Source organism: Vipera ursinii (genome assembly GCF_947247035.1).
Source record: "Vipera ursinii genome assembly, chromosome: 1".
Taxonomy (NCBI): domain Eukaryota; kingdom Metazoa; phylum Chordata; class Lepidosauria; order Squamata; family Viperidae; genus Vipera; species Vipera ursinii.
This window is the reverse complement of record NC_139512.1, coordinates 157,397,589-157,410,846: the sequence shown is the minus strand read 5'-3', so window position 1 is coordinate 157,410,846 and position 13,258 is coordinate 157,397,589. Positions and strand designations below refer to the sequence as shown.

The 13,258-nt window shown below is 36.4% G+C and overlaps 1 protein-coding gene across 2 annotated transcripts in view; it reads left to right on the top strand.

Annotated features, from left to right (window-relative positions):
* Positions 1 to 13,258, top strand: part of TLK1 (tousled like kinase 1) — a 93,500-nt gene that overhangs the window by 35,663 nt on the left and 44,579 nt on the right. Inside the window, exons 1-5 of one of the 2 annotated variants that reach the window (XM_083379501.1) lie at positions 296 to 1,781; positions 3,611 to 3,729; positions 5,016 to 5,087; positions 9,878 to 9,953; positions 10,971 to 11,017. In XM_083379501.1, coding sequence (XP_083235627.1) covers positions 3,616 to 3,729; positions 5,016 to 5,087; positions 9,878 to 9,953; positions 10,971 to 11,017 — 309 coding nt within the window. In that variant the 5' untranslated portion in view covers positions 296 to 1,781; positions 3,611 to 3,615. Of the gene's footprint in view, positions 1 to 295; positions 1,782 to 3,610; positions 3,730 to 5,015; positions 5,088 to 9,877; positions 9,954 to 10,970; positions 11,018 to 13,258 lie in introns of those variants that run through there. The other variant, XM_083379500.1, reaches the window with a different exon arrangement.

Sequence of the window (13,258 nt, the reverse complement as noted above, 5' to 3'; positions counted from 1 at the left end):
CGCGTAACAGTTGAGCGCCTGTTACTTGTCCAAGCTTCTGCCAACCTAGCAGTTCGAAAGCACGTAAAAATGCAAGTAGAAAAATAGGGACCACTACGGTGGGAAGGTAACAGCGTTCCGTGCGCCTTTGGCGTCTAGTCATGCCGGCCACATGACCACCTCGGACAAGCGCTGGCTCTTCAGCTTTGAAACGGAGATGAGCACCGGCCCCTAGAGTTGGAAACGACTAGCACGCATGTGAGGGGGAACGTTTACCTTTACCTTAATATAATTGTGGAGTCCTCAATGCTCTCTGAATGCGGTTGTTTTCTTGTAGATGTTTCATTACCACCAGTGACATCAGTGCTAGAAAGGGGGTGGGGATTGCTCTCATTTTTATATACTAGTGACTTGCACTTCCAGCATTGGTGCAAATGGTTTCACTGGTTCTTTGATTAGGCTATTGTTTACTGTTAGCCTGCTTGTCTAAGTTGGTAGTTCCTTGATGGGGGTATTATTTAGTTCTTGATTGTTGGTCTAGTGTTACTTTTATTTGTTAATCTCTGCTCATCTGAGCGTTGATTGCTGGTGAAGAGATGTTTAGGTCTTTTTGTTTCCTTTTTGGCTTTTTGATTGCCTCTTTTGAATGGATACGTAGATTTATTTATCCCTGTGTGCCTGTTGATGACTGTTTTGTCTGAATGCCCGGCTTCTAGAAATTTTCTAGTGGTTTTGGACTGGACTTGGTCTAGGGTACTCATGCCAAATAGCGGTCAGAAGACATGGCAAAAAATCCTTAATTTCACAGCACATGGACAGACCTAACCATAAGTTCAACCAGGAAACTATGAGCACTCAAGATAATGCACAGCTGCTGAGAAAACTTAAGTATTATCCACATAGCCAGGAGACAAGTCTCTTCACCTATTGGGGGCCTTAGACCTGAACCCAAAGCCAGGCCTTCAAGACTTTATGAAAGTACAGGACGATTGGGACCAATATAATCTCCAGATGGAGAATGTTCCAAATTGTGGGCACCAGGGCAGAAAAGTCTTCTGTGCCTTTCCAGTATGCATTGCTTAGTTGACAGAACTCAGGACATGCCCAGCCTGCCAGACTAGATGTTGGTCTATGGTTGGCGAGACCTAGGTTTGCACCCCTTAGAAATCATAATACTGCAAAAGGTGGAAGGAAAGAGAAAGATGACCACCAGCAAGGTGGGTGGGCTTGTTTACTATGACAATGAGTGTCCTATTAGAAAATCTGAAGGGCCAGACTGTGGACAAAGGGCTCTCTATATGTGATTACCAAGAATTAACATCAGTCTGATGGCACCAGTCAGCCATGTAAGCACATTAGGTGTGAGAGATGGTGGGAAGCAGGGATGAGAGAAAAAGTTCAGTAGCAGTTTAAAGAGGCAGCATAATTGAGAGGTGGGCTGCGAGGAGGAAACATTTCAACGAGACTTTAATTCACTTGCTATAGGATAGCCTGGGGAAGATTTTAATATTATTTTCCTCCTTAAATAGCATTAAATATGCCTTTCTGAAATCCACGTGGTCCCTGTTTCTTGAATTTATTGGGTATATGTGGCTTGCAAAAATTGAGTTTCAAGGACCCTCTGTGTGGTGCGCAGCCCTCGACTTCTCTGGGGTCCTCTTTGGGTGTGGCTCTGACTCTCCCTGGAGTCCCTGGATTCCCCCGTGGAACGGGAACTGGACACTCCGCAACCCGATGTTCCAGCCAGTTGCAACAGAAGCATCGGGCGAGGAGTACCCGCAGAGGAACCCGCAGAGCAACAGGTGCAGCACCAATCTTATTCAGAATTGTAGAGAGAAAAATAGAAAATGAGTTCTATGTACATTGCCTTAAGCTCACGGGAGAAAATTAAGATATACCGTAATTCTAGCATACATAAAAATAAATAAGTGTATTTGTTCAAATAACTATTTGCTACAGGGCTACTGGTATATACAGTATATGTACTCTGTGTGTGTGTGTGTGTGTGAGAGAGAGAGAGAGAGAGAGACAGACAGACAGACAGACAGACAGACAGAGACAGAGAGGGACTTTGGCATAGATACAGGTGAGACACGAAAAGTTTTGTCTGTTTTAATCTTGGGTTCGTGTGTATAAATTCAAAGAAATGACGAACTTTTTTTAAATCAAGGTGTTATGGTGTGAAAATTGAGTACAAACAACATTGTGTGTTCCAATGCAGATCTGTGGTCTTAAGACAATAATTAGATGTTGAAATGTTTGAAACAGTTTTCTGTAAAACAAATATTCATTACCCTGGATATTAAATAACAATTCAACAATTGCAAAAAAAAGAAATAATAAACTTTAGAAACTTGAAAGTGCGTAGTGAAAATACTAGTAATACTAACATAACTAATGTAGACTTGTTGGTATTTTAAATTATTGTAAATTCTCCTAAGTGCTTCAGATGCAGTGATACTTCTATAATGGAACACTGATATATATATATATATATATACACAATGTACTGTATTTAATAGTAGGATGTCTTATTTTCTGTTCCCTTTATTTTTTGAGCAGTATGTTTGTGTGTGTGTTTGTGTACACACACACACACACTCTTTCCTAAAACTGAAATGGATGGCTTTATTATATTTTTAAGAGATTAAAATTAAGATATACGAAAGCATTTAGCTTAAAGAGGGTATACATTTGTCAATAAAAGTTATCTTGTGGATCATGTTTCTATTCCTTTGAAAATATATTTGACTGCTGTATTGAGGTATATAGATTTAAGTTGGAAGCACAGGAGATATAAGACATTGCATTATTTAAATTTAGCTAATGTTTAATTGTTTCTCATGTTTTTGTTAATTTTTCTTTTTGTTCACATTAAAAATTACATTTGGAATTTAGAGATGTGTTCCATGATTTTTGGGAGGGTCATTAATTTGTGGGGTCTCAAGTTGTAAACTTGTGCACAGTACATAGTGGACCACTAGGTGAATCACAATGAAAAAGCTATTTTTAAGCTAAGCAGCCTGTAATTTCCTGGATTCCTTTTTAAAATTTGACATACTAATCACTTTCTAGTTCTCAACAACACATTTTGAACAAATTATTAGATCAGCAATTTTGTGTTTGAATGCTTTTAGAACTATGAATAGATTCCATCTGGACCCAGTTTGTTTTCAATTTGTCAGTAAATTCGAGACTTTATAGGCATTATTTACCTTGGAGTTCTTTGATAAAAAAACAATTATTTGTGTAATTAAAGATCTCTACTACATTTTCTGCAAAGAAGGCAAATGCAGTTATTGTGCTTAACTTTCCTACAGTCTTGCTTTTTTTTGGTTCAACTGCCTACCTCCCACTATTGATATATTTGAAGATTTATAAATTACTGAATTTCATATTATTATGAATTTCATATGAATTTTCTTCTTTACCCTTTGTATCCGTTTTTGTTTTGTTTTCTGAAACTTTGTGTTCTGCATTTAACACAGATGCATTTTTACTGGAAAAAGATATTTCTGGAGGAGAATTACATAATGCAAAATTCCACTTACATTTGGGGGGAAATAGTAGAATTGTTCATGGTTACATAAAATCATTTGCAATTGTGTAACAAATTAAACATGTTTTATAGGTGCAATGGATGAGCTTCACAGCCTGGATCCAAGAAGGCAAGAACTGTTAGAGGCTAGATTTACTGGAGTTGTGAGTGGCAGTACTGGAAGTACGGGAAGCTGTAGCGTTGGAGCAAAGGTAAAAAGGAATGTGGACAACTTTATTCAGAGGGTTGATTTTTTTAAAAAATTAATATGGATTACACACAGTTATGCATGTAATTGCAACTAACACCGAGCCGTGGTGACGCAGTGGTCAGAATGCATATTGCAAGCTAATTCTAACCAAAGCCAGGAGTTTGATCCTGACTGGGCTCAAGGTTGACTCAGCCTTCCATCCTTCCAAGGTTGGTAAAATGAGGACCCGGATTGTTGGGGCCAATATGCTGACTGTAAATCACGTAGAGAATCTGTAAAGCACCATGAAGCGGTATATTAAGTGCTATTGCTATTGCTAATCAGGTCTTATCATATAGGAAGATTTAGCAACACTTTTTGCTGTGTATCACTCAAAATGATACAACGAGCAACAACCCCTCGCTTTCGTGGGGGAAGTTAAGAAGATTGTGACCTTTGTATTTCTTTTAATTTTTCAGCAGCTTTTAATACTATCAACCATGGCATCCTGGATCAGCTGCATAATGTTGATACAGGAAGTACATTCAGACATACACTTCCTCTTCAGGAGCAAGTGTGTTATCCGATGATCTTCATTGGTTTCTGTAGGACAGCAGTAAAGTGAGCAAATAATGAAATCATTTGAGCATCATAACAGAAATGCCACACTTTCATACTTGTGTCAGATAATGGAATACTGCACAAATATGTAAGAGTGCGGTTGTCTATCCAGACATTATTGTGTGTGTGTCCTCATTTTTGCACCATTTTGGCATGTTGCAGATTCCACTGATGCCCAAAACAAGGGTTGTTGAAGAGAGGGCATTATTCTCTTTCCTGTTGCTCAACTTAATGGATAAAATTCCAGTGAGATTAAGCTTGCTTTTATTATGGAGTATTTTCACAAGAAGCTAAAAATGTTTTTATGTACCTAGCCGTATTCATTGCCACAATTTTTTTATTTTTAATTGTTGGTTTTAAACTGTTAGTTTTTAATTGTTAGTAATCAATATTTCACTATACCTATCATCATTATTGTACACAATTTTCCTTCTTTAATGAAAAATAGTGTAAAATATAAACGTTACTAAATTTGTCATATAGAATCTTATTTCTCACATTTGTAAACATCTATAAATAGTTGCAATTGTGACTGCTTGTTCCACAACTGGTCATATGCGATGACCAGAGTATGTGTGTATAATCATTCATTTTTCAAACCATGAAATCTATTAGTAATGGATTATTTGGCATATAATAAGCAATTTCACACAGTTGATGCTTTTATTTCTTTTATTTATTCTCTAGGCCTCAACTAATAATGAGAGTTCTAACCACAGTTTTGGCAGCTTGGGATCTCTAAGTGATAAAGAATCTGAGGTATGAAATAGTTAAAAATATTTAAGTGAGCATTTCTAATCTGTCATTTATACTACTGAGCTCAGTAGAAGATAGACACATTTAGGAGGGTTTCCTGTCTAATTATAATTAGAATATTTGCATTAAAGATATGGAGAAAATTGCTGCACGTCCTGTCAGAATTGATGCACTTAGAGGAAGATTATTTCAAAATGATGTATTGCTTCATTGTGAATTAACTGATTATTTTTAAGCAAGTGAAATTTTTGGATAAAATTATGAGCCATTCAGATTTTCTTAACAGTTAATGTAGAAAAGAATATACACACACATCAGGCGGGAGAGAATAAGGTGAATAAGCCATATATCTTAGCCTATTAGGTGAATAAAAGAATATGTTGCTTACAAGATTACTGATTTATTCAGGGACTGTTATGGATAAAATCCAGTCTGATCAAATACCTGAAAATTTTATTATTAGATTTGAGATAATTGATAACATTTTATTCTTAAGAATTGTAAATAAGAGAGGTCATGTCTTTTTATATTTCTGCATTTCTGTTGTTTTGATGATTTGACACTTTTTTCAATCTATTAACAACAGGGAACTTCATTTTCACATTTCTAAAACCTTAAGGTACTATTACTGAAAATGCTGTAATTAAGCAGTTTGTTTAATAAATGGTTCCAACTTATTTAAATATTGACCATGTATGTTGGAGTTATATGTTAAAATCAGGCTGCTGTCACTGGTAGACTTTCTTCTTCCTATTCCTCTATTCCAGATAATAATAATAATAAATAATAATAATAATAATAATAATAATAATAATAATAATAATAATATAATCTGCTGCAAGAAGATTGCACAGACTGAATACAAGCAGTGGCATGACAAAGTAGCAACAATGGTGCATTGGAAGATCTGCAAGAAATATCATTTGCCTGTAAGCAAGAACTGGTGGGATCATAAAATAGAGAAAGTCATAGAAAATGATAAAGTTAAACTGCTCTGGGACTTCAGAATTCAAACAGACAAGCACCTGCAACATAACACCCCGGACTTAACCATTGTCGATAAGAAAGACAAAGAAGTCTGGATAGTGGATGAGGCAGTGCCTGGAGACAGCAGAATAGACGAGAAAGAACTGGAGAAGATAACAAAATACAAAGACCTACAAATAGAAATAGAAAGACTGTGGCAAAGGCAAGGAAGGGTAGTACCAATAGTAATAGGCGCCTTGGGTGCAATCCCAAAACAACTAGAGCACCACTTGAACACCATTGGCATTGACAAATTCGCCATTAGTCAATTGCAAAAGGCGGCCTTACTAGGAACTGCTTCCATCCTGCGACGATATCTGTAATACCATCAAACATCCACATCTGCTTATCCCAGGTCCTTGGTAAGGACTCGATAGGTAGACAAAAATGCCAAATCCAGTCTGAACATCTGGCTGACTGTGTGATGATTAATAATAATAACAACAACAATATGGAAGGGATCTTGTAGGTCATCTAGTCCATCCCCCTGCTCAGGCAGGAAGCACTGCCATTTCAGACAAATGGCTGTCTGGTCTCTTCTTCAAACTTTCCAGTGTTGGAGCATTCACAACTTCTGGAGGCAGGTTGTTCCACAGATCAATTGTTTTGTCAGGAAATTTCTCCTTAGTTCTTAATTGCTTCTCTCTCTGTTCAGTTTCCATCCATTGCTTCTTGTCCTGCCTTCAGATGCTTTGGAGAATAGCTCCCTCTTCTTGGTGGCAACCCCTGAGATATTGGAACACTGCTATCATGTCACCTCTATTCTAAAAGATTCCCAAATCCTGTAGGAATATATGTTGATGTTGTTTGTGAGGTTGTAGGAAAAAGAGGCTTGAAACATTGAGATTCAAACCACAGAAAATGGCAAGAACATTAATTTCCGATGACTTATGATTATGTTCAAACTGTCTGAAAATTAAATGCAAATAATGACTGCATTTGAAGAATGAAACCAGTTGGCTTGGGAGGCTTTGATTTTTTTTTAAAGAACTCCTATGTTCCAGTCAGCATTTGGGGATTTTTAAAAGATTATTTTTATCCTGCTTGTTAGACCTGTCCCAGCTTGGGGGTTTAGGAAAGAAAGACCCTGGACTCTATTTGTAGCAAAATGTACACTTTTACTAAAGCCAAGTGGTTACAGTGTATGTAAAGCCAGGTCTGAGGATTCCCGCGTAAAGTTTTCCCCTTCTCCCAGCCCCCCCATCCCTTGGTCATTGTGCTAATGTCCAGTGAAGTTTGAACTGGTTGTTTTGGATAGAATTTTAAAAGTTTGGCGCCTCTGGTTTGCATTCTGTTCCCATCCGTGTGTCCTTGGATTGTTCAACTGTTGTTTTTGGTTGGCACTTCTGGTTCCTATCATTCCCCTTCCCTACATCCTCCCTCTCTCCTCCCATACTTTATGGCAGGCTGCCATCAAAGCGAAGCTGGCTGAAGTGGTGTGATAGCAGATCTGACACTGCCTTTAATACTTTTGTAAGTAATTTAAAGAGGCAAACGTACCTAATATTTCTTCTCCTATTTTCACCCTGTGAGATGAGTTGGGCTGAGAGTGGCTGAACAAAAGTCACCCGTCAGGCTTTCGTGCCTAAGGTGGGACAGGTAGTCCTGTCATGAATAATTGTTGACCTCTGAAATGTGAAGACAATTTCTTCCCACACACACTTGTTCAGGGTAGGAGTGGAGCCCAGGTCAGACATACCAGTCCAGGAAAACTCTACCAGAAGACTAGAACTACTGTTACTGTGATTGGCTGGAATAATGGAATAATGGAAGTCTGATTATGGTATACATACCGTATGGTATATACTTCAGTGAATTAGGGAGATGCCTGCCTGAGTTGCTTGTGAATGTTGTTTCTTTACTCTGGGCTTAAAAAATAGTTTAGTCATTTTGCCTTAGTAATTGTTCTTGTTTAGGTCTGTTAAGATCATCTTACTTGATTCTCAACAATTCGTCTACAAGCAGGGGAGTGCTGTGTTGCCTTGTTGGTCTTCATTCTGTAGAATTGTTGCTTTATATTTCTGTGTTGCTGTTGTTATCCACTATATTGAATAAAACAGGCCGCCCTACAAAACCTTTTTAAGTAAATAAAATCTGACACATCTTCACCTTCCACCTCCAATTGTGCCCTCTCTCCTTGACTGCTGATCTGGGTGATTCTGTGATGAATTATGAATTTAGTGGCCGGTGGGATGGGAACCTGCCACTTGGCTCTGTTAAGCAGTGAAAGTTTGCGGAAATGATTGGTTTGGGGACATGAGTAATGACTCCTTAAGGAAGGAATATTATAGCCTAGAAAGATGTGGGGGTGCACTCTTCAGGAAAGAGAACATCTAAAGATCTGACTGGTCAGGGCAATATGTGCAATGCTTCGAATCCCTTTTTAGGGAAGATTTTGCAAAAGGTATTTGGAATGTGGATACATGAGTGCTGGATGAGAAAGGTTACCCTGATCTGTTGCATTCAGATATCAGACCTGAATATGGGATGGAAGGTACCTTGCTCCCTTTCGTTCATGCTCTCTGTCAAGACCCAAATAAAAGGGAGTACAGCTATTTTGGTATTAGATTTCTCATTGGCATTCAGTGCCATCAGTCATAGTATTCTTGTGGATCAGCTGCAAGGGCTGAGATTGGTATATTTTTATAGTGATTACACTCTTACCTGAGTGGACAGTATTAATGATGGATGAATGAACAAGACCTTGGCTGCTCCTACATGAGCTGCTGTAGGGGTTTTATTTTTCTGCTCTCTGTGTTTTTTAAAAGCTATGTTGAAATGCTGAGATAGGTCATCCATCAGTTTAGGGTGAGTTATTATTTAGTCTGCTGATGATACCCTGTATTATATCTCTAACTTAGGCCAAGCAGGAGATACAGTAGATCTCTTGATTTATTATCTAGAAAGTGTAAAATATGAAACTGCAACTAAGTCCCAGAAAGTTGAAGTTGCGGTTCATCTAGGAAGTTTGCTTGTATACTATAGTCTGGCTTTAAAGGAGTTGTATCTTACTTCTCAAAGGGACAGGTGCATAACTTGAGGGTTCTCATGGATTCATGGTTCCTATTGGAGCACCAGGTAGAGACCGTGGCTATGGAACACTTTGCTTATTTCTAGCTGGTCTGCCTATTATGTCCATTTTTAGAGCTGGGGACAGTGATTCATGCCTTCATTACCTTGTAGTTTGATATGTGTGGTGCAGTTGACTTAGGGGTGTCCTTGAAGACTATCCAGAAACTTTAGTTGGTACAAAATGCAGCAGTCTGTATGCTGGTAAGCAAGAGTGACTAATGCAGTTGATACCCCTATTTTGGTGCTGCATTCTTTGCCATATGGTATGTTTCCACTTTTTCTTTCCTTGGTCAAAATTAATATATAATTTCATTAACAAATGGAAAGGACTTTAAATGAACTCCGTGGAAAGGCACTTAATGTTTTATTTTTTGTTTATAACAGAGTAGACGTATTTGTTTAGATACCGATATTTAAGTATATTTTTGGTATTTCTATACAAGCATTTTATTTTTTTGTTTAAATTCTCTCATATAAATTCTGTGTGCTAATACAATGACATCATCTTGGTAATTATGTAATTACTCACAGATGGTAAATAGGTAATTACATAGTTTTGTCTTACAAAGGTAATACGTGAGTTATAGAACTAAATTACCCATTTTTGCTTCTTTTGGATACAGATATACAATATGTAGATTAATTGCTAACTGTTCTTATTTGTTGAAAAAACATTTTTTTAATTTTTTTGCCAGACTCCTGAGAAAAAACAATTGGAGTCTTCTAGGGGTAGAAAAAGGAAAGCAGAAAACCAGAGTGAAAGTAGTCAAGGTAAGATGTATTATTATGGAATCAATTTGATAATATGAATGAAAGTTGTCAGATGATTAAAATGCCACATTCAGTAAAGGTTCAGCTTTTTGAAATATTAGACATTGTTGTGAGTCTCTGTTTCATGGTTCCTTTAATTATTATCCACATTTCATAGTTGGATTGCCAAAATTAAAAAAACAAAAACCCCAGTAATTAATTTTTATTTTTATAATTGGTAAATAATATTTTAAAATTACAGTGCTTTAGTCTTTAAGAGCCATAACAATATATAATCCATTTTTTTCCTGCTGCCAGTTTCCTCCGATAGTGAAAAATGATACAAGACATTTTCTTTGCTCCCTAAATTGATTCTGCTAAATATATTTCGAATCATAGAAAAATCATAGAATCAGTTTGAAAAGATATGAATAAAAGCTAAATATAATTATTATAACAAGAACATATAAAAACAGTAAGCTACACTATATAAAAATTCATGCTATTATAAATCTGTTAGTCATGAATTGCAGTTTTGTTTTCTGCAGCAAACTTATTTATTTATTTATTTTATTTATTTAATTGATTTTATATTCTGCCCTATTCCCGAAGGACTCAGGGTGGTTTACAGGGCGAGTTAAAACAATACAAATAAGTACACTTTAAAATAGAATTAAATAAGACTAGCCCACAATTAAACAAATTAAAATTAAAATAATTAAAATTAAATTAAAATTAAAATTAAATTAAATTAAAACCCCCTCAGTCCAGGCCAGCAAGATCAAACAACCAAGTTTTAAGGTCCCGTTAAGGTGCTATCTTACAAACTTTATTATATTTAAGTCAGTAGTAAGAATAAATATGGGAAAATAGATTTTTTCTCATACTTCCCTTTCTCAAGTAGATAAATGTAGGCAAATTTTATTTAAATATTTGCCAAATTAAAAGGAATATGCTGTAAGGAAACTTTTTAGGAAATATAAACTACATTATTTATATTTTTTTAACTATTTTTTCTTAATCTTGATTTTGTTTCAGGGAAAAACATTGGGGGACGTGGGCACAAAATTAGTGACTATTTTGAGGTAAGTTCAATTTTAATATAAATTATTTTGATACAATCTTATTTTGAGTCTGATGAAAAGTATTCGTACATTAAAGTGTACTTCATTTGATAGGAAATTGCCTGGTATCTATTTTTAAAAAGTAGTTTCTAAATGGAGCTCATAATATAGTTTTCATAGCATACATAAATATTCATATACAGTAAGTGCCTAGAATACAAAATTATACTTATTATTTTAAGTATTACCAATCCAAACCATTGCCTGCTGGCTTCAAAACTATTGCCTATTGGCTCTAAATTCTTTTATTACTAACATATATTGTGCCATATCAGAAAATAGTAAGCACAGTAGGCAATCCTCAACTTAACAATCACAATTGAACCCAACATTTCCATTTCTAAGCAATACACTTGTTTTCCTCCACTGTACTACTTTTCTTGCCACAGTTGTTAAGCGAATCACTACAGTGGTTGTTAAGTTGTTAATATAGTTGTTAAATGAATCTGGCTTTCCTATCAACTTTGCTTGTCAGAATGTCGCAAAAGGTGATCCCATGACCCTGGGACACTGCAGCCATCATCAATACCTATCAGTTGCTCAGTGCCTGAATTTGATCATGTGACCATGATATTGATGATACAAAACATTTTCTTTGCTCCCTAAATTGACTGCTAAATATCGTGCTCCAACTGTTGTAAATGTGAAAAATGGGCATAAGTCACTTTTAGCACCATTGTAATTTCAAACAGTCACTGAACGAATGGCTGCGATTGGAGAACTACCTACACTCTTTACCATAGTTTCTTGGTTTAAAAAAGTTACTAAATCTCGTCATATCGAAAAGAAGGAATAGAGCCTAGATTGTCTTCTCTACCGTGGCTATATACCAAAGCTTATTCTACCACTCACTTAAGCTCACTTAAGAGTCAAAGTTGAGGCTTTTAGTTATTGATTATCTCCCTTCTTGCTGCTACCAACACATTAAATCACCAAATTGCTAGATTTTTAAAAATTATTTCTTAATATTCGCAGCCAAATGTCTGATTCCTGAGCACATTTTATTTTTATTTATTATACAAGAAAATTCATATGGCCACCCAACTCCCTCTCGATGACTTTGGGCGGCCTACAAGGATAAAATCCCCATGCAAAAACAATATGAAAAGCAATAATTCTCCCTCTGGCAACAGCAATCAAATGAGCAACTTGATGGGCTCCACATCATTCTGGCCCATTGGCAGAGCCATGTCTTCAAGGCCTTGTGAAAGAGTGTCAGAGTGGGGGCCAATCCTGTCTTTGCAGGGAAGATGTTCCACAGGGAGGGAGCCACCATGGACTTACACGCTTGATATGTATTTAAACTTAAACCCATATTCAACTTCAGTGTGTTTTCCTCAGAGAAAAATAAACCTAATCTGTTTAATGTATCCATTTATTCATTTTGAAATGACAAATAGAATGACGACTATAGCCTGGGTAGCCTGGCTCTTTGTAATTCCTCTCCGAACATGGAGAGGTGTTGAGATGACACCCCCCCCAGGTGAATGTTTACTTCTCAGGAGGAGACCATGACATAATGGTCTCCAGTGGCTTTAGAGTTCCGGGGGACAAGAGAAAGTCATCTTTTAGCTCAACCACAGTCAGTGCCTTCAAAAAGACACTACTTTTGCATATTTTCTTTTCTGATCACTTTTGGAAATTGCTTCCTAACCGCTTTTCAGCTGTTGAGCACCTTAGAGTCAATAGCTTTTACAACACTGGGTGAGTTGCCTTCGATGTTGGTGAAAGGAATTTTAAATGCAAGTTAAAGGACTTTCTTTTGGACTTTTACAATTTTTCTGGAATAAATAGCGAAATGACGATTAGAATTTTTCTTTTGGAATGTTGCAAACAGACTTAAGAGTCTCGATGGATTTGGAATTCATTTTGGAATTAATCATTAGAAACTTACCATGGAAAAAATGCTCTTAAAAAAATGATAGGATGAGATCTTGAAGAAAGTCTCTAAAGGGGCTAATGGATTACTGTTAAAAGAGAAGAACACTAGAAGGAACTAAAGATTTCTGCTAAAGGAGAAGACCAATTAAAGGATATTTTTGAACAATGGACTCAGAAATTAATCTTACGGGTATTTGCCTTTATAGACAGGTTGTGTTTAAAAGATGTTTTGGAAGAAGAACAAGTTTTATCAGAGGAGTGAAACTGATAAAGTAGATTTTAAAATGATTGGTTACAGGAACATTAGGAAAAAAAGATGCT